The 23,054-nt window shown below is 39.3% G+C and overlaps 10 protein-coding genes across 10 annotated transcripts; 6 read left to right on the top strand and 4 right to left on the bottom strand. All coding sequences in view use genetic code 12, as the record gives it.

The window, feature by feature from the left end:
• Positions 1-991: 991 nt before the first annotated feature.
• MCH2.2 (Monocarboxylate transporter) lies at positions 992-2,812 on the top strand (the record flags this gene model as incomplete). The annotated part of the gene is made up of 1 exon (XM_001385101.1): positions 992-2,812. The coding sequence occupies one exon, from the start codon at positions 992-994 to the stop codon at positions 2,810-2,812; it is 1,821 nt and encodes a 606-aa protein (XP_001385138.2).
• A 146-nt stretch (positions 2,813-2,958) lies between these two features.
• PICST_78426 (40S ribosomal protein S5) lies at positions 2,959-3,801 on the bottom strand. Its single transcript, XM_001384760.1, has one exon. It carries the CDS (start codon positions 3,765-3,767, stop codon positions 3,081-3,083), a length of 687 nt encoding a protein of 228 aa, XP_001384797.1. The 5' UTR covers positions 3,768-3,801; the 3' UTR covers positions 2,959-3,080.
• Positions 3,802-5,561: 1,760 nt separating this feature from the next.
• On the top strand, positions 5,562-7,085 carry TNA12 (transporter of Nicotinic Acid; the record flags this gene model as incomplete). The annotated part of the gene is made up of 1 exon (XM_001385100.1): positions 5,562-7,085. The coding sequence occupies one exon, from the start codon at positions 5,562-5,564 to the stop codon at positions 7,083-7,085; it is 1,524 nt and encodes a 507-aa protein (XP_001385137.1).
• A 791-nt stretch (positions 7,086-7,876) lies between these two features.
• PICST_67827 (predicted protein) lies at positions 7,877-8,494 on the top strand (the record flags this gene model as incomplete). Its single annotated transcript, XM_001385099.1, has 2 exons — positions 7,877-8,127; positions 8,250-8,494. 2 exons carry the CDS (start codon positions 7,877-7,879, stop codon positions 8,332-8,334), a joined length of 336 nt encoding a protein of 111 aa, XP_001385136.1.
• A 232-nt stretch (positions 8,495-8,726) lies between these two features.
• PICST_46289 (predicted protein) lies at positions 8,727-10,046 on the bottom strand (the record flags this gene model as incomplete). The annotated part of the gene is made up of 1 exon (XM_001384759.1): positions 8,727-10,046. One exon carries the CDS (start codon positions 10,044-10,046, stop codon positions 8,727-8,729), a length of 1,320 nt encoding a protein of 439 aa, XP_001384796.2.
• A 1,078-nt stretch (positions 10,047-11,124) lies between these two features.
• GAP1.5 (general amino acid permease) lies at positions 11,125-12,893 on the bottom strand. Its single transcript, XM_001384758.1, has 2 exons — positions 12,758-12,893; positions 11,125-12,708 (listed from the first exon to the last, which is right to left on the bottom strand). The coding sequence occupies exons 1-2, from the start codon at positions 12,795-12,797 to the stop codon at positions 11,168-11,170; spliced, it is 1,581 nt and encodes a 526-aa protein (XP_001384795.1). The 5' UTR covers positions 12,798-12,893; the 3' UTR covers positions 11,125-11,167.
• A 910-nt stretch (positions 12,894-13,803) lies between these two features.
• On the top strand, positions 13,804-15,408 carry PICST_36271 (predicted protein; the record flags this gene model as incomplete). Its single annotated transcript, XM_001385098.1, has 1 exon — positions 13,804-15,408. The coding sequence occupies one exon, from the start codon at positions 13,804-13,806 to the stop codon at positions 15,406-15,408; it is 1,605 nt and encodes a 534-aa protein (XP_001385135.2).
• A 246-nt stretch (positions 15,409-15,654) lies between these two features.
• PICST_60934 (predicted protein) lies at positions 15,655-18,075 on the top strand (the record flags this gene model as incomplete). The annotated part of the gene is made up of 4 exons (XM_001385097.1): positions 15,655-16,036; positions 16,167-16,216; positions 16,276-17,767; positions 17,912-18,075. Coding segments are annotated over 4 exons (2,088 nt in total), but the record flags the coding sequence as incomplete, so codon positions are not given.
• Positions 18,076-18,776: 701 nt separating this feature from the next.
• On the top strand, positions 18,777-20,465 carry PICST_83918 (eIF2 is a heterotrimeric GTP-binding protein SUI2 encodes the alpha subunit SUI3 encodes the beta subunit; the record flags this gene model as incomplete). The annotated part of the gene is made up of 2 exons (XM_001385096.1): positions 18,777-18,876; positions 18,913-20,465. The coding sequence occupies 2 exons, from the start codon at positions 18,777-18,779 to the stop codon at positions 20,379-20,381; spliced, it is 1,569 nt and encodes a 522-aa protein (XP_001385133.1).
• Positions 20,466-20,502: 37 nt separating this feature from the next.
• PICST_36268 (predicted protein) lies at positions 20,503-22,503 on the bottom strand (the record flags this gene model as incomplete). The annotated part of the gene is made up of 2 exons (XM_001384757.1): positions 20,503-20,732; positions 20,832-22,503. 2 exons carry the CDS (start codon positions 22,501-22,503, stop codon positions 20,503-20,505), a joined length of 1,902 nt encoding a protein of 633 aa, XP_001384794.2.
• Positions 22,504-23,054: the final 551 nt, after the last annotated feature.

Here is a 23,054-nt window from a genome sequence, read left to right as displayed (position 1 = left end):
TGACAAAAAGACTATACCTTCTGGAACTATTACCATAGCACATTATAAGTTCAGAATCTATGGATAGACTCCAATTGTACAACATCTGAAGAGAAAACAGCACACTTACACCACAAGATAGCTTTCTTTGCCTAAGTTCACAGGCTGTCACCGTACGTTTAACTTTCGAGCCATCCACAAGTCCAGAATCGGTCCTGGGACTTCGGATGATAGTAGTCGTAATTGTTCGTGGATATTAAGATGAACAGACTGTCAAACATGTCACATTCTTCGAAATCCTTTTCTCGGGGCTGATCATGACGTTTTTCATGCTGAATATATGCCATCCGGTGCACTATTATTGCAGTGATGAGTATATCGTAATGTGACTCTTTTCTACTTGGACGGTAAATAGTTCCACATGAACCGGGTACGCGCTTCCGAACAACGCCAAAAATTGAGATCAGTTTCGTCTGCACCCCTTTTAGTAAAACTAACTCACTCATGTGTGGCTAGTGTGGCACTTACGAAGTAAAAGAGCGGTATGGATCAGTCATGAGAACATAAACATATACTATGATAATGGAGTTTGGGTAAAGCTACTGATGTCAATTTGCGCTTTACCCCACGGCTTTTTCTGCCTGGGGATGTCAAACGCTTTTCCGATAACGAGAAGCTAATTTTTTCCCTGAGCTGCACCCAAATTTATTATACACCAGACAACCGTTCCGTTAAGGCTGAAGCAGAAGCTTTCCCAATTAGTCATCAACGATTTTAGTTCCAGTGTGGAAGAACGGCTGGCGCATATAAAGCACGGTAGCTGTCAGTTATTTATGATCTTCGGGAAATTTGTCCGTATCTATAATTTAATGATCCAAGTCTTGTTCGAATTATTTCAGCCTTGCATTAATTTTTCATCTGGCAAGAATTCCATAAAGAGAGTTCCACAATGTCTGTCCAACTGAATTCCCCAACCAGCTACAAGGGTGACAACCACGGCCATGACACTTCCATGTACCGCACAGGCACGACGGATCTGGACTCACCAACGTCCGACGAGCTTACAGCCGTGACACCATATGCCATAGATCATACAACTAGTAGACGATCGATTCTTTCAGACGTTAGTTCGCTACGAAGAATCCGAACAAATCAGTCAGAATTATCAAGGATCTTAAGTGGTATACGAGATGATAGACAACAGGATTTTGAAGAATCGCAGCGGTACAAAGCTGTTATCCAGACAGAAGAAGTCTTGGCCAGCCAGCTTGAGTTGGTACTGAGAAACGCAACCAGACAAGACATAACTTCCAACTTGGAGGCAGAAGGAGCATTCACAGAAAAGGAAGAACATATTGACGAGAATGGTGCTGTGATACAGGACGACCCTCCACCAGATGGCGGTTTTGGATGGGTGATTGCCCTATGTGCATGTTTGGCTACTTTGGCTACCTGGGGTTCTAATGCTGGGTACGGTGTATTCTTGAACTTCTATTTGAATTCTAACACTTTCCCAGGTGCTACAGAGTACGATTTTGCATTGATTGGAGGCATAGTTGTGTTTTTAGCCCAATTTTTGGCTCCTATCAGTGCTGTACTCTATAAGATATTTGGATTCAGAATAGTTTGTATCGCAGGCATCATCATCCAGACAGCGGGCTACATGCTTGCTTCTTTCGCCACCAAGACCTGGCAATTGTACTTGACTCAGGGTGTTCTAATTGGAGTATCATTTGTGCTCGTATTTATGCCAGCTACGTTAATCATCCCTACTTGGTTTGACAAGCGTAAGGCTACTGCTATGGGTATCACCATTTCTGGTGCTGGTTTAGGCGGGCTTATCTTCTCTCTTAGTGTCAACAGGGTCATTGAACAAACAGGAGACCAAAGATGGGCTTTGAGGATGGTTGGGTTTGTTACTCTTGCTGCTGCTGCCATCGCTTGTGTAGTTATGAAACCAAGAAACTACAAGCCCATCCCATTGTCTCAATCGTTGAAGAAGGAGTTTATCGTGGAAAACATCAGGCTTATTGTAGACTTCAGTGTATTCAAAAACTATGCTGTGGTTTTATCTTCGTTGTGGTTTGCGATTGCTTTATTGGGTTATACCATGATGTTGTTCACTCTTGCTTCGTACGCGACTAGTATAGGACTCTCTCATACACAAGGTTCGAATTTGACTTCCATTTTGAATGCGGCTCAGATAGTAGGTCGTCCTCTAATGGGTTACACTGCTGATAGAATTGGAAGAGCAAATTTGACAGCATCAGTTTGTCTTATCATCTCAATTCTTCTTTTTGCTTTCTGGATCAACGCAACTACATATGCCACCTTAATTGCTTTCAGTGTTATCATCGGTTTGATTGTTGGTATCGGTAGTACAATGGCACAACCAATTGTAGCTGATATGATGGACGAGAATATTGCAAAACTTCCGGCAGCTTGGACAGGAATGAATATCTTTGTTTCCTTCTTCTGCTTGGTTGCAGAAGTTATCGCTTTATCATTGGTTACTGGCGGTTCAAGACCATATTTGTATACCCAGATATTCGCTGGGTGTTGCTTCTTTGCGTGCTTCATTATCCTGTTAATATTCAGAGAATGGTTCATCCGCAGAGCATTAAAGAGAAGATTGGTAGTCACAGAAATGAAGATAAGAAAATTGGAGAAGCTGCAAAGTGGATACTTGAAGGTAGGTATTCTTGAAAACGATCAGACGGAGGATCCAGGACAGTTTGAGATTTTGGAAGAGAGAGTTGAGAGATACAACAATCTTTTACGCAGATCTCTTTTTGCATTCTTGATAAGGACAGTATATCCTATCAGAGTTTAACTTAATTCTATACATTATTTATTCCGGTAAGGCATGTATTACAACGTGTAATTGCAAACAGTTTAATACAAAACAATCTAATATGTACAATGCTCACGGATGCAAGTTGCCTCCGACGGTATGGCACATTTGCCTACAGTAACAGTCCTAATAGAAGTTTATAATTAACTAAATCCTTATTAAATATGCTTCTTTTATACATTAACAAGAAATTATGACCCTATTTGCAAAACAAATATGAAAAGATAAAATACACAAGATGATTTGCTTAACGGTTAGACTTAGCAACTCTTTCCAATTCATCCTTCTTCTTGATAGCGTAAGAGGTAGAAGAACCCTTGGCGGCGTTGATCAATTCTTCGGCCAAACATTCAGCGATGGTCTTGATGTTTCTGAAGGAAGCTTCTCTGGCACCGATGGTCAACAAAGCAATAGCTTGGTTAACTCTTCTCAATGGAGAGACATCAACAGCTTGTCTTCTGACGGTACCGGAAGAACCGATTCTGGTAGAGTCTTCTCTGGCACCAGAGTTGACGATAGCGTCAACCAAGACTTGGAGAGGGTTTTGTTCAGTCAAAACGTTGATGATTTCTAATGAGTGCTTGACGATTCTAACAGCCTTCAACTTCTTACCGTTGTTTCTACCGTTCATCATCAATGAATTGGTCAATCTTTCAACGATTGGACATTGAGCCTTTCTGAATCTCTTAGAAGCGTATCTACCAGCAGTGTGGGAAACAAAGACTGGAGATCTGATTTGAATGTAGTCAACTAAAGAGACATCCTTGACTTCAACATCGTCGAAGGACCACTTGTTGAACAACTTGACTTCTCTGTGAGCAACTTGGACCTCAGCTGGGATTGGGGTAGCCAATTCAACTAACTGGAATTCTTCTTGAACGACTGGTTGTTCTTCTTGTTGTTCTTCAACGTATTGTTCTTCAACGTCAGACATGTTTACTAGTGATCGACTATGATATATGGAGTATTCAAACAAACCTTCAAGTAGAAGTTTAATATAAGCGATGAAAAGAAGTTGAAAATTATTGGTACACCTTGCGCAGCAGTGCTGCAATCGTAAGTGCGATCAAATTTTTCGTGTACATTACCCGGATTTTTCATGACAGAAATTTCTCAAAATCCATTTTTGTAGTGGACTTCTAGGCACACCTTCCTATCTGGTGCGAAAAATCTAGGTCTTCAGCCCTAATCCATATCAGGTGACTAGTTATTGAGGTTCAAGATTATATGGGGCATTTTCCAAATAATGACCTAGAGTAGCAAAATCAAAAGATAATCATAGGAAAATGATAGATAATAGAGGAAATTCAATTGTGAGCCTACAGTACTTGAATCTATCATTAAAAATAACTGTATTAGTGTTGTGAAGCCCATCTACTCACTTCAGAGCATGGCGTTTGGGAATTGATGTATTTTGAGGAAGTCTACAAGACATAATTCAGCATTATTTTTTCTAATTTTTCTCACAGAGGTAGAGCATTTGCTATAAAAGAATCTCATGTCATCATATACTATCCGAAGCTTTTATTCAATTGACTTGCTTGATGTGATAACCTTTTGATGGCCAGGGCCAATGGCCCCAAAATACTGTCCAACACTCCTGCACATTAAAAGTGAAAATTTTAATCTACAGATTTACTTCATCCACCCAATTAGGCAATGTAAATTCTATACCGGGTGTGTAACAAAGAAACTAGCGGCACGGATGTACGCAGTATCAAGTTTTTGGTAACGTGACCTTCTTCATATTTTTTAAGAGCTCCCTCTGAAGAGCATGATAGTCGTGTCCAGCTAATGAATCATACCGATGTTGTCAAGCGTAGTGTCAGATATTCCGCTTCTTATAAAATATTTCTACTTGAGAGGGGTGGAAAAAGTACATGAATAATAATGGACAATACTATTTTGTGGGGGATGCCACAAGTTGATGGTTGAAAAAGGTAGTAAATAACTCGGCAATCGGCTATACTCTCCCTAAAGTACAAGAGCCGTGTACCAAATTGAATATGGATATGATCTTCTCTATTGTGTGCTTATTTCTAGATAGCATCATGTAGACACCGTAGAGAGAAAACCAACTAGCCAAACTATCAAAATTGAATTTATACGAAGCACCCAACAAGATCCGAATAGAATTCCGCAGAGGCTAAGCCATCTGATCTCTGGCAAGGATACAGATGAATATCACTTGAATGTTTATGACTCAATGTATTTCATCCAATTAATTACACAAGGCTAAAGCAAGTGATACCTAGGCAGGCGGAAACCTCTTAAAATGTATAGCTCAGGCGCCGAAAGCGCTATCAGCTGTATTGTTATTGTTGTTTTGTGACAATTGTCGGGCCGCTATTTTCGTGGCGTTACGCTTTTGGGGAACTGATAGGAACTTCCCCCATGTTTTCGGACTCACAGCTGCCTATACCGGCGCTTATTATAGTAAAATCCTCCACTAAATCCTGCATCGAACAAAATTTCATAATGAATGAATATGCCTTTTTGGCAATCATGACCACCGAAACTTAGAAGTGGTATTCTGTAGAAACTATAAGTAGATGGACAAATCTCATGCAGAGATTCTTGCATTGTTTGAACATTTGCCAATCTTGATATTTGCGCTTTTATCAAAGATTTCAGCTTACATTGATTTAGAAAGTGATCTTTGCAACTGAATTTGCATATTCTTTCAGCTGCTTCAACTTACTTGTTCCTTATTAAGCATTCAACAAATATGTCTATTGAAAAAGGGTCTCCCACCTACCTTGTTAGTGACCCGGAGAATGCCTCTGACGCCTCATTATTCAAGAACTCAACCGAAAGCTTCGAAGATCCAGAATCTGAAGTCGAAAAACTTGCCGAAAGCTTGGGTGTTAATCATTCCAAATTGATGAGAAAAATTGATCTATGTGTTGTTCCTCCCTTCTGTCTTCTATACTTCCTTTCGTTCTTGGATAGAGTCAACATTTCAAATGCTAAGCTTTACGGTCTTGCGGAGGACCTTAACTTGACTGGTAACCAATACAACATTGCCTTGACTGTCTTCTTTGTTCCTTACGTTGTCTTTGAAGTTCTCGCCAACTACTGTATCAAGTTCGTTAAGCCACACATCTGGTTGAGTGTCTTGATTTTGTCTTTCGGTGCTATCTCTATTGGCATGGGTTTTGTGACAAACTTTGGCGGTCTTGTTGCCTGTCGTTTCTTGATTGGTATCACTGAAGCTTCGACTTTCCCATCGATCTTCTACTTACTTTCTACATACTACTCTAAGCACGAATCTCAGAGACGTTTCTCTGCTTTCTTCTCGTGCACTGCCCTCGCTGGTGCAGCATCTGGCGCTATTGCATTCAAAATCCACGACATTGACGGTGTAAAGGGTTTGGCATCTTGGCAATGGATCTTTGTTATTGAGGGCATTGCCACCTGTGGTTGTGCCTTGGTCCTATTCTTTACCATTGCTGATTTCCCAGAAGAATCAAGATTCCTCAAGGAAAATGAACGAAAGTTCTTGAAGAGAAAGTTGGAAATATTAAGTGGTACTTCATCTGCTTACGAAATTAAGAACACTTTCGCTGATGTCGCAAAATGTTTCAAGGACATTTTGATCTGGTTGCCAGCTCTTTCTTACTTCGGCTTGATTATTCCTTCTTACGGTTACGCTTTCTTTGCTGCAACTATCATTAATCAGATGGGTTACACTGCCGTGTCAGCCAACCAACACTCCGTCTACCCATGGTTGTGTGCTTTTGGATTAATAAATATTACTGCATTTGTCTCCGATAGATTTAAGAGAAGATTACCTTTTGCTATTGGAGCCTCCCTTTTGGCTATTGTCGGATTGGCCATGGTTTTAGGCGCTACCGAGAACGCCAGAGTTAGATATGGTGGTTGTTTCTTAGCAGCCTCTGGTTTGTACACGGCCATGCCAATGGTTGTCTGTTGGGCTGCTTTGAACAACGGTTCCCATATCAGAAAGTCTGTAGGCACTGCTTGGCAAATTGGTTTCGGTAACATCGGTGGTATCATTGCTACCTTCATCTTTTTGGCCAAGGACGCTCCAGTGTACAAGCCTGGTTTGAGTACATGCATTGCAGCTGTTTGCTTCTCAATGCTCTGTACCTTTGCTTACTTCTTCGCTGTGAGAAGATTGAACCATGTTAAGCAGACCGAATCATACCAAACTAAGTTCGAGCAATTGCCTGAAAGAGAACAAGTCATCCTTGGTGACAGAAACCCAAGATTTGTCTACTTGTATTAAAAATAGTTAGCCGGGAGCTTGGAAGCTGGTTCATATAAAATACGAACAAATACGATTTGATGGTTTGTTTGATACAACCCTCTGATTTGGTACATTAATATTTTACGATACGACGAACTCTCACAATTAATAAAAGTTTATTTATTCGAAAAGTAGTAGCAGTTGATGTACGTCATTGTAGATGTACAGAAAGGTGATACAGTACATCAGCGAACAACTATTCGGCAGTAAGACTACGAGTCGCGCGGCATCACCAGAGTCTAAATTATTGCGAAAAAGATAAAAGGAACATCACATATAAAAAGGACAACAATGGCTTCTGGAAAGATGTACTTTACTCACTACGATAAGGTAAGCATAATAAAAGTGTTGCCAGTGCCCATGCAAGGCTGACCAAAGTCTGCATTTCAAGTAGTGCACAACACAGCAGCTCCAACCTGAACCCCCATTCAAGTCGCCCAGCCGCTCAACAGTACCATCCATAACTTCCAGCATGGCCCCATCCCAGACCGTACAGCCTTAGTTCAGTCACAAATGTGACATTTAGTTGCAACCGAAGTGCTCGTAGAAGCCTGCACACAGCCACACAAAAGTCATTCTTCGGATTTCTTGGTATCCTCCCTCATACACAAGTAGGCACTGTCAATTAGCAAAGTATTAAAAGGGGCAACGTTCCTAACAAGATTGGCAATTGATTTGAGACTCTCATCTGGAATTTTTTTGCAAACGTTCAGTTTTTCTTTTGTATCCTATAGAAGCCGTCACCACCACATCATAGAAATACACAGTCAATGTCAGGCAAGGAAGACTATGCCCCACCAACAGGAGCTCCTCCTAATTGGTCCAACAATAACCAGGGCTATGTTCCTCAGGCTCAGCCCTCGTACAACAACCAACAGCAGGACAGAGGCTACCACCAACAAGGATACCAACAACAAGGATACGGTGCTCCTCCTCCTCAACAAGGATACGGTGGCTACCAACAAGGATATGGTGCTCCTCCTCCACAACAAGGCTACTACCAGCAGCAACAACAACCAATGTATGTACAGCAGCAAAAGACTAGCAACAACGAAGGTTGCTTAATGGCCTGTTTGGCAGCATTGTGTGTCTGTTGTACTTTGGATATGCTCTTTTAGTGTGTCAGCACATCGATGCTTTTAGTCTCTTCATCATCTACCACTCGGACCTTTACTTCGTTTTGTTTTGCCATGACGATCCGATTGCTCACGAGCATTTTAATATTTAGAAGGTGAGAGCCATGCTCAGCTCTGCGGGAAGATCAAAATCCTGACACTTCATTAGGTGTGAGCAGACATGAGAGCCAGGATTGCACCTATCAAAATTATCAAGCTGCATAACCAATGCTAATCAATATCTATTAGTAGACTTAATATATACAATCTGGCAATCTCCTAGTTTTGTGAAAATGATTACAATTAGAAGCTGATACAATCCAATGTAGTTCCTTTTATGTTTTGATTCTCAGCTGTACTCCAGGCAAATTTTGAGTCTGATGAAATTGGATCAAGCCGAATCAAGCCGAGCATCCATGCCGTAACTTTCAGATTCAATTAGGATAAGCTACTTTCAATATAATACGCTTCTGGTATGTATCTATAATCCGATGGCTTTGTGTGCTCAATCAAACCCAGCATCAATGCTTTGTTTATGTAATATTTCAGCATCAACATGCAAAAAGTTTGTAGCCAATATTAAGTCTGCCAAAAGTACACAACCACCGTTGATTATAAATCCATAGTGTAGAACGCCATGTGCAGCGAACTTACCTGTAAATATTGGCCCAATGCATCTAGCGAATGTCTTACCGATGTTCACAATTCCCATGACCTTAGTTAACTCTTCCCTTGGCATAAGAGAAGTTAGCAAAATCTGTCGAGGAACGACATCCATACTAGTGGTAATGTAGTATAAGAGCAAAAAGAATGAAGCTGAATAAAAGTTAGAAAGGAACGCAACAACAATGAAGAATGCCCCCGAAGGAGCTTGGGTGAACAAGATAGCCCTCACAGGGCCCAATAATTTGGCTAAATAAGCCGAGGGCAATGAAGAAATGGAATTAACAGTATTAGTTAAAAAGAATAACAACCCAAGCCCGGTAGCAGTAGCTTCAAATGTCTTCTTCAAGTAATACACGATCCACGTAGATGTCATAAATCCGTACCCCAAAGAATCCAACATGAAAATGGCGAGCAATCTTGGTAGTAAGTAAAATGTTCTGTCTGATAAGCTGACGAAATTCAGCTTTGTAGTATCTTGTTCGACTGCCTCTAATAAAGAATTTTCTTCACTTGCTATGTTGTCCATGTCGTGGTTATGTATTTCACATTTTGGAGAGAGAAAGCACACCAAGATGAATTTGATAATTGAAATCCCAGTGTATACCAAAAAGATAATTCTGTAGCATTTTTCAATCGGGAACCCCACAGAAGCATTCATGTAATCTACCAAGAATCCGCAAATTAGGGATCCAAAAGCAGCCCCGGCAGTTGCAAATACTCCATAAAATGCATACACTTCGGGTCTATGGTTCTCTGGAGTCAAATGGGCAATTGAAGCCTCTTCGACAGATTTAAACGGACCAGTCTCATCACCAGAAGGAGAAATGACACCCAAGATTGCTGCTGTTAACAATACCAAAAAGTTGGAACTGAATGCAAATGTGAATCCAGATGTAAACATCAAAAGCGTACCAAACATCATAACACGCTTCCTTCCTATTCTATCAGCATTCCAGGTCAAAAAATATGATATCATGGTATCTCCCACTAATGTAAGCGACATAAATAGACCAATATTTGACTCAGATATACCAAGAGCTTCCAAATGCAATGTCAAAACTTGGTTGGTAAGTCCATAACCTGCCATTCTAAAAAAGACTGAACCCCATAATATTCTTATATCTCTCGTTGCTTGAAAGAAGGACCGTACGGGATGCATTGTATCGATAATGCAATCTTTCTTGTGAATTCAGGAAGATCACCATAGACCCGTTCCAAAAAAGAGGCATCACTTCATTTGAACACAAGCACATCAATGCAAAAAAAACCCACGGCGGGAGTCGAACCCGCAATCTTTTGATTAGAAGTCAAACGCGTTAACCATTACGCTACGCAGGCATCAAATATTTGTATTAATTCACTGAATTTTAACTACGTTTCAATATCACGTGTTGCGGTATGGATCTCTTGCATATATGCAGTATTCATCCAACTTGGGTATCTATTTTGCAGGTTAAAAATTTTGCAGTCTAGACGTCTTATTTAAACGTTTCACAAGTCCGGTAGCTTATACCGTTAAGTTTTCTACAGTTTTATAAGGATATCAATTAGTTTTTAGGTAATATCACCCAGAGGTTTTTATCCTGGAATTCTTCCACCCTTCGGTATGGATTAGAGGACGCTGTAGTAGATAGTTTTGACTTAAGTCGTAATAGATGCCAGTTCGTAAAAAAAACATTCATTCCTCTGATTGGCCGCTCTTCTGCGTACAAGATCAAGGAGCATATTTACAATGTTCTTTCTCTACGCTATCTCGACGATGTACCTCTCTGGCTGTGTGCCAGCCCATGAACAAACCAGCACTAGAGGAATGGGTATTCTGCTACTTTACGCTTCGTTAAATTATGTCTTTGTGAGAATACATGTGTCTGCCTTGCGAAATTGCCATCAAATATTTGAGGTGCCTCACACTATTATTAATCGTCCATAAATGTATTTCCCAATATCGAATATTTCCTTGAATACTCTCTACTTCCTTGTGTAGGAATTTTTGCTGTTAATTTAGGCTTTAATTTGAAAATGACGTTCTTCAACCTTAATTTATATGTGGCTATAATAATTAATTAGGGGTTTCACCTTCAAAATTCGGCATAAGTGTATTTAATCAAGACATTTTGATTACACACTGTAACGAATTTTAATAAATTGTGCTAGTCAATATAGTACTTGCATAAAATATTGGAGCATATCTTTTCCCAAATTATTCGAAACACGCAGTCTCATATATTCCATCAATTGCTTCTGAATGAACCGTTAATCATTAAAACTCTATAAATTCAATTAACACCAAAAGCTGTATATTCTATAGTATAGTGGTTGTTTTTCAGTTTGTTCCTTTTCTTCCATGATTTCTTGTTTCAACATTTCCACATCCACATTCCTTCTTCCAGTATCAATTTCAATATCGTCTACCTTCACCAAAAACTTCAAATTTCTAGAATATATCTTGTGGCACACGTAGAAAGCGAGAACACAAATTGAACCCAAATAGCTCTCAAAGAAATCCTTCGCGTTTGGTCTTCCTCCGAGAGGAAACAATGAGAGCCAGAATTGAAATCCCAAAACAAGAACGTTCATGAATAACCCGTAGTATGATCCCCAAAGACCTGTATTGGACACATATGGTAATTCATCAAGACTTCTTCCTTGTGCAGACATTGCTGCCCTGAATCTTATATGACACGCATTTATACTTCCCCAGGTGAACAAAGTTGAAAGACCAGATAAAGAAACTAACCACGCGAAGACTTCTGATTGAACTGGCGAGGCTGAGACAAATGCTAATAACCCAATAATTGCAGCTACAAGTATTCCCATAAGCGGTCTTCCGTTTCTGTCAACATACCCAAGGAATTTTGGAGCCAAACCTTGTTCTGATAGTGCTAGAACAGTTCTAGAAAATCCGTAAATTGCAGAATTACCAATGGATAACAATGCTACAAGAACAACAACATTGAAAATAGAAGGTAAAACTTTTATTCCGCCATTTCTAATTGCAATCACAAATGGGGAATTTGAGGCACCTGATGAAGATCCAATCAATTGGTCTGAATTTGCAGGCACAAGAAAACCAATCAAAGTTAATGTCAACATGTAAAAGATAATAATTCTCCAAAACACTTGCTTAATGGCTTTGGGAAGTACAACTCTTGGATTTCCTTCTGATTCTGCTGAAGTCAATCCAATCAATTCAGTACCTGCCAAGGAGTAAGTTGCCGTAATTAATACTGAAATAACCCCTTTAAACCCCGTAGTGAATGCTCCAGGACTGTGCCAGTACTTTCCTCCAATGTATCCTTCATCTCCACCACCGCAAATCAAGACCACTGCAAGAATATTAAAGCCCACAATCCCCAAGAGTTTTATCACAGAAGCAACGAATTCTGTCTCACCGAATCCTCTGTTTCCACATAAGTTAAGAACAACTATCACTACGTAGAACACTGCCACCCACACAACTGAGTTGATGGATGAATGCCAAAAATTAATAGTCATCGAAGATGCCACTAATTCAAGAGGTAAAACAATAACCCAAAATAGAGCGTAGTTCCATCCCATGGCGAACCCCCAAGATGCGTCAATAAAACGGGTTGCATAGGTTGCAAAGGAGCCGGAAACGGGGTATACAGACGACAATTCGGCTAATGATTGCATTGTACAATATAAAAATGAAGAAACTATGGCCCATGCTATTAGCAAACTACCTGGTCCATTCTTCAATGCCAATCCTGATGCCACAAGTAGGCCACTTCCCACGCATCCACCTAGGGCAATCATTTGAAGTTGTCTTTTTTTTAATCCCTTTTTGAGATGGCTGGGGTCTATAGCCTCTTGCAGTTCCAAAGAGCTAGACTCAACTTTATTATGAACAAATTCTGCCCTTTTGAAAGAATCCTTGAAATTTTGCCATTTGCTTACTTCTACAACCGACACTTCAGGCGAAATCGTAGTCGCTTTTGAATTTATGTCTGCTTTGCTATCTGTGTAATTCATATTGGTTATATCGGCTTATATTACGTTCGTAGAAAGAAAAGGAAAAGAATACAACATACATAAATACTTCCATTAATTAATGAGTCAATCATCTCCGTACGACCGTTAAAAAGGAAGGAACATCCACTGATGGCCGTTACAGGCCCTTTTTTGCGGCAAATGAATTTGGCAGCAATGAACTATGCGGCAATATGCTAGATGTACTGCATGGTGCATTATCCTTCTTTGTGTTCAGACTTTTTTTTCTTGTGAAGTCGAATATATGCAACATGGAAAATCTAGGTGAATCGTTAAACTTGTGAAAGGTGTGAAGGTAGAAAAGCTGGCTCATGAATTCATTGGTATGTATGATACAGAGCGCAGTTCCATTTTCACTTTTCTCGACAAACTGTATATTACCTTGCAGAAGACTTACCTTATTGAAGTGTCTATTTTGAACTGGCATGTCAATTTTAATTATCCTAAAAATCTATGACAGAATAATCGACGTGGCTTACACAGTCTGTGCATTTCAATAAAACCAAAAGTTCCTGCATTTCGATGACACAAAGAGTTGTGATTACTTTACTCTTGCCAATTCCACCAGTTAAACTAGAACTAATTGCTGTGTGACAAATCTAAACTACAATAAGTTGAAGGTATCCATACGAATGAGACAAGAACAGAGACAAGAGTTATAGAATCCATGAACAGATAAGAGAGCCAAATTATAGCAAATCATGTGTGTGGTCACGTGAGAGAATCTAGAAAAATTGGAAAGCAGAATTTATTCAGGGATAATGAAATGGTATCACTAACTATCATTTAATATCATTGCTTTCTCGTCATCTTCACGGATACTGAACAATAGTATCAATTGGTTCCGAGGAGTTTGGACTAAGCTTCATTGGCGTCTCTCAAAAGCTTTGGAAATTTCGTGCAAAATGCTGGACCATTTCGAATTTCATGTTACCAATGACTATGACAAATTACTTGCTATGTATTCCATGTGTGGATCTGAATGGAGCGGCAAGTTGACCCCAGAAGAATTTGGTGAAGTGGAGTCTAAATCACATTTGGATTTCTTAAATAGTGGAGGCGAAATTCAAGGTTTCTATTTGGAAGACTCTTCGAATGGGAATGTAGTTGCCACGACAGTTGTCAAGAGAATGAAGGGATTTTATAAGGCAGTTGATAAATCAAATGCTATCTCTTCTATTCCGGATCCAACATTAATAGGTGTGAAGAATATAAGTTTATTGTTGATAGCGTATGTTTTCACCCATAGAGACTACAGGAAAAGGGGTTTGGCCCAAAGTGTAGTTTCTCAAGCAATTTGTCACACTGAAAGTCAGATCATTAAAGAGAAAATTAATGAAAGTAACGACGAAAAAGGTAGCTTCAAGAATATGGTAGTTACTGACGGTGAAATTGATGAGGAATTGGCCAATTACTACCTAAGCAAGGAGTACTTTTGGTATTTGTATTCTGGGGCAGGCCTCTTCTACGAAAAGTTTGGATTTAAGGCATTTCCATTAGACTTCTACAAGGTTCCATCCAGTTCACTCACAGTTTCTCGAGTGGAACTAATTGAACAATTGGTAGACTCTTCTCCAATGAATCAATCAGGAAAGAGCTTAAAATGGCTCAGAGGAAGCAATGTTCAAGATCAAGAGTTGATCAAGTTCATTCTTCAAAGCAAGGAGTTAGAGATTGTAACTGAGCTCAACAAGTCGATTTTTCATCTGGAATTGCAGGGAAATCAGAAATCTTCTTCTTCGTTGACTAGCATGTCGAGTCTTTTGCATATGACAAAAGCAGATTCAGAAAATGTGTTGCACTCTATCACTGAAGTAGGCAGTAAAGTGTCAGAGAAAAGTGGAACAAGAAGGCGATCTTCAGTACATCATTTTTCAACTCCTAAGATTGCTGTCAAACCAGATTATAGAATTCTCCAAAGAAATGTTGCATCAGAAACAGCTGCAGCCTCTAAAGCTACCAACCAAGACACGGCACTTGCGTTTACGGATATACAAGGCGCTATACTTACAAATGAATTACAGCAAAAGTCCTATTATATTATATGGAATTCACTAACAATTGGACGCTTGTATGTTCTAAGTGTGGGTGAATTAAAATTTGAACCATATTCGAGTGCTGGAATTCTTCCAGGTCGTCGTCGGAGGTCTTCTTTCACTGGATTAAACGAACTTGGTGGCTATAACTTTCAAGACTTAGACATATTGCTCTCCATAGCCAACTATGTTGGGCAAAAAAGAGAATTAGCAGACCCTACCGGTATTTATGTGTCTATCAACGATTTGCCAACAAACATACCCACGGAATTATTATATGATTACCTTAATAGTTATTTAGGTTCAGCATCTGATGCTTCCCGAAAAGAACAGTCTCTGGAAGAAGAAAGAACATCACTTGTTCCTGGTGGATCTCAACTGTTAGGAGTTTTGCCAATGTTGAAAATCTTTGGCAAGAAAACACCTGAATTCGATTTGGATTGGATTGCTAGCGGCATGTGGTCCTGGGGTTAGAACCACATTTTAGTTTGTCAAAAGTAGTTCTTGTAATAGATTTGTTCTCATTTTTCTCTGTTTGCAACTTGGTTTATATACAGGTATATAAAGCTGAACTGTAAAAATAAGGAGAAATGAGCTCCAAAAAAATTCATTACATATACAAGCAGAGAGAGATCACTGAACACCAACTGAAAAAGGCTGAAAAAGATGAGTAATGGTTCCGGGCCTAGTTCCTTGGATAGCCTAGTTCAGATTGCAAATATGTCTCACGAACTTCATTTACTCAACCAACAAATAAAAACACAAAGCGTCTCACCTCCTCCTAGCATGGAAGAACATACGGCTCCGCAGTCCACCTCGAGTACTCCGCCTCCGGTATTGAAGTCTGGTAAGCCCAAACGCATAGCATGTGTGGAGTGTCGACAACAAAAGTCTAGATGTGATGCTCATGAAAAACATCCAGGACCATGCACGAGGTGTATCAAGAAGGGTCTCAAATGTGACTTGAAGTCTGATTACAAAAGAACTTACAAACGAGCCAGGATAGCTGAAATAGAAAAAGAATTCACAGAGTTGAAGAAAAGCTTATCCTCTTCGCAAGCGGCTGATCTTATCAGCAAAATTCCTTCCTTGGCTCAACATCGTACTTTATTGGGCTTGTCATCGTCACAACCAACTCCTACTAATATTCCGCAGCCTCCTCTCCCTCAGCCGATACGACGTACCCAACTATTTGAAGGAAAGAACTTGCCCAATCCCACACTATCTCTGAGTCTGCCAGGAGTTCACCAGCCACTTCCACATCAGCAATATGAAAGGAGCCGTCTACTTCCGAATCTGGAGGCGTGGATGCCTCCCGTTTCTGCATCTCCATATGCTCAGGACAATAGATTCTCATTAAACTCATCTGAAACAAACAATTCGATTCCAAATACACCGTCAATTTATAGGCAAATAGATCAACCTTTGAGTCAGAATTATCATTATGCTAGTACTGCTGAAAAAACTATCCTACCAGAGTATGTTTTGCATTGCGAACAAAAATCTATTGATGTAATCACATTATCTTCAGAGACTATTCGCGCATTGTACATCGAATACGTTGAACATTTTCATCCAATTCTTCCAGTTGTTGATGTACTGAAAGGTCCTGAACGTCTTTATAAATTATGTCCTGCTTTGTTTTGGGTAATTATGTTTGTTTCATTACGCAGATTTAGCGAGGACTCCCATCACAAGTTGCTATTGGAACTTTCTCCAATTGTTAAAGGCATATTGGCTGAAATCATGATTCTGCCTATCACTCGGTATAATCCAACTGAAGAGGATGAACCCATTTTGAATGCAAGTTCCGTTTTTTCAGTGCAAGCATTTCTTTTGTATTCTTTCTGGCCGCCAGTTACCTCCTCTTTAAGTGCTGATTCCTCATACACGACAGTTGGTACAGCTCTTTTTCAAGCCATAAGAATTGGTTTACATACTCCTGCTTCTATATCTGACGGGCAACAGAAGACTCCTCAACAGCTTTTTATGGCTCATGAACTGGCTAAAACTTGGATAATTTGCAACATAGTTTCGCAAACTATTGCAACATCGTTTGGATTTCCTGCATTTGTTCAGTTCGATTCTTCTATTTGGAATTCAATTAGACCTGGTAGTAACATCAGTATTCCGAGATCTATTCAACTAATGATGGAGATTGCGCATTTTGGAGATCAAGTTGCTAAGACCTTGAATTCAAACACACTTGATCCATATGCTTTGGTTGATCCAACTGAAAGACTTCCTTTGTTGAAGCTCTTACAGCGTAGATTGGATGAAATTGAAATTCGAATGTCCCATGATTTGCCTCTGGATGACGGCTTTCGCAGGTTTCAACTTTTATCTGCCAGAGTTCATCTCTTGACATACTATTTTATGGATTCTTCGCGTATTGCAGACTTTGAACTCCAAAGAGGTTTGGTCAATTTGTATAATGCAGCAATGTCTTTGATCAATTTGGCTCAGCTTTTTCAAGAGAAGGATAGAAAATTCGTTAAGTACTTACCAGGTGTCTACGTGCTAAACATTTGGCAATCGGCTTGCATAATAGGAAAATTGATCCATTCGCCATTGAAAAAAATTGTTGATACTGGTTCGGGAAAGCAAAGCTACTTAGCTGCTATATCTTTGGCTGCAAAAGCGTCGATATTGAAACATGACATGGCTCATAGGTCCAGCGGAATTATGAGAAACATGTGGCAAGTTTTCCGCCAGTTGGATGACAAAAAGATGAGCTCTCTCAGCATTAACATTAGAACCAGAATGTCTGCATCTGTTTTCTTTGACTGTTTGTATCTTTTGAGAGACCAAGTTGGAATGACAAAGTTAAGTAGTAGAACTGATCTGAAGGGTTTGGTAGATGGAATTGACGAAAATGATGATGGTGCTAGTGAAGAAGAAGACGAGGAAGAAGAGTACGGTTATACTGGAAGCAATGAAGAAGCTTTGGTATCGGACGAAGAATCTAGACCACTAGATGAGAGTCAGAAAGTAGGTAATGGTGGCAGCCAAAAGTCTACGCCTGGAAGTAGTACGTCCTCGCGCACTAGAAAACAGAGATCGTTGTCTAACACAGTTAACGCGGAATCAAAAGCACGGAAGATTATCAGAACGATTCCATTGGATCCACAACCTATTTCAGTTAGTGGTAAGCGCAGCTCAATTTTCAAAGTTGTGAACACATCAAACGATTCTTCTCCATACATTAAGTCTGAGAAAAGTTCCCCTATTTCTCTTTCGTCCGTTAACCACAGTAAAGCCGGAACAGAGATTGAAAGATCAGGGACGCACACTGTGGGCTTCAAAAATCCTGCTTCCCCTAGGACGCATAAAGTCATTGCCGACCAAAGAGCACCAGAACGAGGTATTGCTTCAAGTCTTCCCCAGCAGGTTCTGGCTTTGTCAAGGAGTGGTCTTGATTCGGATAAATACTCGACGAATCAACCCAGCACCAGCATCCAAAGAGTTGATAATCTGATAGGTGCAGGAACGCAACATTTAGAAGCAATTTTCAATGAATCGCCCATTCAAATGGGTTTAGAGAATCTTGAAATGGATAATTTTGACATGAACAGCGATTTATTGTGGAAGGATGTTGATAGCGTCATGAACGATTTTGGTTTTCACACTCATTAATAAAGTGTATTTGTATGTATTATAATATGTATAATGAAGATGTAAGTCTCTTTGGTAAAGCTGCAAATGGTGAGCGCACGAAATACTTTTCTTAGGTAGTGTGATAACAATTTTCAAATGAGTAAAAATTGAAAAAAATTTACTACTTGATCAAAACTTAATTATATATCGAAATCAAGTTGATCTACATAGGCTAAAGTAGAAATATGTCCTACGACGATATTGAAAACGCTACGCCTGATATTGTTATCGGGGGCACTATTGAAGATCCTGAAGAAGACCTTCAATATGAGCACGATATTGAAAGTGACAACGAACAACAGGATGGCCAAGTTCAACAAGAAGAAGAGGAATCCGCAAAAGTGAAGAAATCAGTTGCATTTGCTGGTTTAGATGATGAATTCGATGAAGAAGCTGCCAAGAAAGAGTTTGAAGAAGGTGGTGGATTGCCAGAACAGCCGGATGATGTCGATTTTAACGAGTTGACCCCATTATCCGACGTAATTATCAACAGACAAGCTACAATCAATATTGGTACTATTGGACATGTCGCTCATGGAAAATCGACAGTTGTGAGAGCCATTTCGGGTGTTCAAACTGTGCGTTTCAAGGATGAGTTGGAAAGAAATATCACAATTAAATTAGGTTATGCAAATGCTAAGATCTACAAATGTGACGATGAGTCTTGTCCCGAACCAGGCTGCTACAAATCCTTCAAGTCTGACAAGGAAATTAGACCGAAATGTTCTCGCCCTGGCTGTAATGGGCGTTACAAGTTGCTTAGACATGTGTCATTCGTTGATTGCCCAGGTCATGATATTTTGATGAGTACTATGTTGTCAGGAGCAGCTGTTATGGATGCTGCTCTATTATTGATTGCAGGCAATGAAAGTTGTCCTCAACCTCAAACTTCGGAGCATTTGGCTGCTATTGAAATAATGAAGTTAAAGCATGTCATCATTTTGCAAAACAAGGTTGATTTGATGAGAGAAGAATCAGCTTTGGAACACCAAAAATCTATCTTGACATTTATTAGAGGAACTATTGCAGATGGCGCTCCTATTGTTCCAATTTCTGCCCAATTAAAGTATAACATAGATGCTGTTAATCAATTTATTGTGAATTCCATTCCTGTTCCCCCAAGAGACTTCTCCGCTTCTCCAAGATTGATAGTCATTAGATCCTTTGACGTCAATAAACCGGGTGCTGAAATTGATGACTTGAAAGGTGGTGTTGCCGGTGGATCGATCTTGAGCGGTGTTTTCAAGATTGGCGATGAAATTGAAATAAGACCTGGTATTGTGACGAAGGACGATAGTGGTAAGATTCAATGTAAACCTATCTTTTCTAATATTGTGTCCTTATTTGCCGAACACAACGATTTGAAATTTGCTGTTCCAGGTGGATTAATTGGTGTTGGTACCAAAGTTGATCCAACCTTATGTAGAGCAGACAGACTAGTTGGACAAGTTGTTGGAGCTAAGGGTGACTTACCTTCTATCTACACTGATATTGAAATTAACTATTTCTTGTTAAGAAGATTGTTAGGTGTTAAGACTGAAGGGCAAAAGCAAGGTGCTAAAGTTAGAAAGTTAGAAGTTGGTGAAGTTTTAATGGTCAACATTGGTTCAACTGCAACAGGTGCCAGAGTTGTCGCTGTTAAGGCCGATATGGCACGTTTGCAATTAACTTCCCCAGTTTGTACTGAAGTTAACGAGAAGATTGCCTTGTCAAGACGTATCGAAAAGCATTGGCGTTTAATTGGATGGGCTACTATCAAGAAGGGTACCACCTTGGAACCAATTGCATAAATCCATAGATCACAAAGATGAAGAATTTACGTATATCCTCATTTATAATAAGCGTATAGTCGTTGCATATATGTTTTATTTCTGTACTTTATTTATGATATTATTTCATGTTAAAACTAATTCATTCACTAAACTTAACTGTTGAAAGGATTTCTTTATAAGTGGAACTACTCAAGAATTTTGGATATGAGTCGACTTCCATCAAGTGATATATATCTCTTGAGATTTCGCTGAATACAATCCTGATCTCCGACAAACAAATTAAAACTCTTCCCACTTTGTTCTTGTCCGATTGTGCCAGCTCCAATCTAGTTTCCAATAATTCGCTTTTTTCATATGAGCCAGTAGATACTGACTTGTTTCGAGCCAAAAAGAATGGGTCCTGTGAAGAATTTGCTTCTGGTGAAACAACTTCTTGAATTTCTTCTATCTTCTCTCCGTTGTCAATACTCTCTTGCACAGTCGAAGCATAGGTTACCATGATTGAAGAAATCTTCGCTCTCAACTTGTAGTCAATATTTAAAACAAAGGGAGAGTCCAAACTAAGATATGTGAAGTAGATGTGATACGCTTGCGACAAGCAAGCATTCGAAAGTTTTTCTATTTGGAAGTGGATATTGTCATTATTGGGATCTGAAGTAACAGAATTGTATTGTAAAAGCTTTCCTAATGTAGTAACTTTAACTTCAAATTGCCTTAACTGAAGATAAGCATCAAGATTTTCTGAACAATATTCTTTCTCTAAGTGGCTCTTGAAAAGGAATTTGGTCCCAGGATCTTTAATTATTTCCTTCAACAATATTTTGGAAAGGTTGGCATTGGTGCTGGCTGCAAAAAAATCTTCATCGGTTGAATTCAACTTATGCAAGCAACTTCCCAATAAGTTGACTTCTACTATATTTTTTACTCCCTGCGTTGAAATATCTTCACCTCTAAGAAATTTGCTCCAATCACCAACTTTTTCTCCAAGCTGGCTAATTGAGTAAAAGCAGTCTCTATCGGCGATGAATCTTACTGCGCAAGATTTTGAGGGTGGAAATAGAATTGGTTCAATAAGATTATACCTCAAGAGCAAGTTGCCTAGTTCTTTTGCATGATATGGATTCAATATATCGGAGCAGTCAGTTAACCATTGGCTAATGGCCTTCCCCGATAGACAGTTATTCAACACAACTTCGGTTCCTTTTGTTTTGAATACATTAAATGCAAAATGTCTGACCCCTACACTCGAAACGTAATATTGAACATGAGAATCAGATTCTGGATTGCTGAAATATCGATGATAAAAGGGACTGATGATTGCACCAGGAGTTTTATTTCCTATTTCACTTGTCCTGGAATTGACGTGTTCAGCAATTTTCCAGTCATTATTCCCTTCAAAACTATGAAGCGTGCCAGAACCCATAGCCACATCAAAGAATTCAAATGCTTCTTCTTCGTTCATTGTGTCGATAGTTATAATTTGATCGGGTTCATTTTTCACTCCCCAAATGTTAGGCTCCATTCCGATCATTTTTTTGAATAGCAATTGGATTAAATGCTCAGAATATAAAATCCTATCCGTAACTGGGTCTCTGTCAAATTGAACAAGATTCATGGAATTGAAGTTGCTCTTTAGAATAGGAGGAAAATCAGCATTCTTCATACCAATTCTTTTGCAATAAGAGTGAAGCAATGCGACCCCTTTAGGTGTTGGTTGTAAAGGAACATTATGCTTAGGCTCTGCTCTTGTTCTTTGAGCTGCCGAGTGTATCAATTTTGCTTCATAAAACTTTTTCACTAGTGCCAAACTTAAGTCTCTATTAATTGAATATGAGATTGATGTTGTCGTTGAAGACTGCTCTACGCATACTTTTAAATTCTGCATTGTCTCTAGAGCCTTATCAAGGTAGAAAGTAAATGGATACAATTTGTGTAGTGGGTTCAACTTCACCTTTGAAAAATTCGAACACTCATCTAGTTTCAAACATATCATCAATAAAGAAAAGATATCCTTAATGTCTCTTTCGTAAATTTTTCCGCTAGGAGTCCTCAGAAATCCAGTTTGAACTCGTTCATGGAGCGTACGATTACTCTTATTAGTGACCTCTGCGGAGGTCTCTGGCACAATCTGTGTTGACATTAAAAAACGATGATATCAAGTTTAGTTATTTAAGAGCGGTGAGATGGGAAATATTTACCTTATTATATCTTTGTTTGATGTTTCAGTTTGTCTCAGGTTCGCTGTGTGTTATCAGAGCTTCTGGTATAGTATTCACATAATACTGCAAAAATGTTTCAGGTAGCCCAGATAGGAAGGCGTCCTTTATAAGAAATATATTTATCTACAGGAGAAAACCGACTTCACAACAATAACGAACTTGATCTTCGAATATTTTCTTAGATAAAGTCAAATAGTGGATTCAAATCATTTATTGAATTCAATACAACATCGAGCTACCAGAATACACCTAAACAATACGCGTATTAAATTGAAGAAAACAACCAATGTCGAATCAATATGACGTTTTTGGTGAAGATTTCGCAGGTGAATTCAAATCAGTTCGTACTTTACCTCTGCAAGCTGCTGGAAGCGATCCAATGATGAAGAGATTAAAACTTGCGAAGCAAGTCAATCAAAATAAGGAAGATCCTCATGTAGTGGAAGTGTCGGACGTTTTACAGCCCAAATCC

The sequence above is a fragment of the Scheffersomyces stipitis genome, chromosome 5 (assembly GCF_000209165.1).
Source record: "Scheffersomyces stipitis CBS 6054 chromosome 5, complete sequence".
NCBI classification, from domain to species: Eukaryota; Fungi; Ascomycota; class Pichiomycetes; order Serinales; family Debaryomycetaceae; genus Scheffersomyces; species Scheffersomyces stipitis.
Note: the sequence above shows the minus strand (reverse complement) of the source record. Positions and strands in the feature narration are given on the sequence as shown.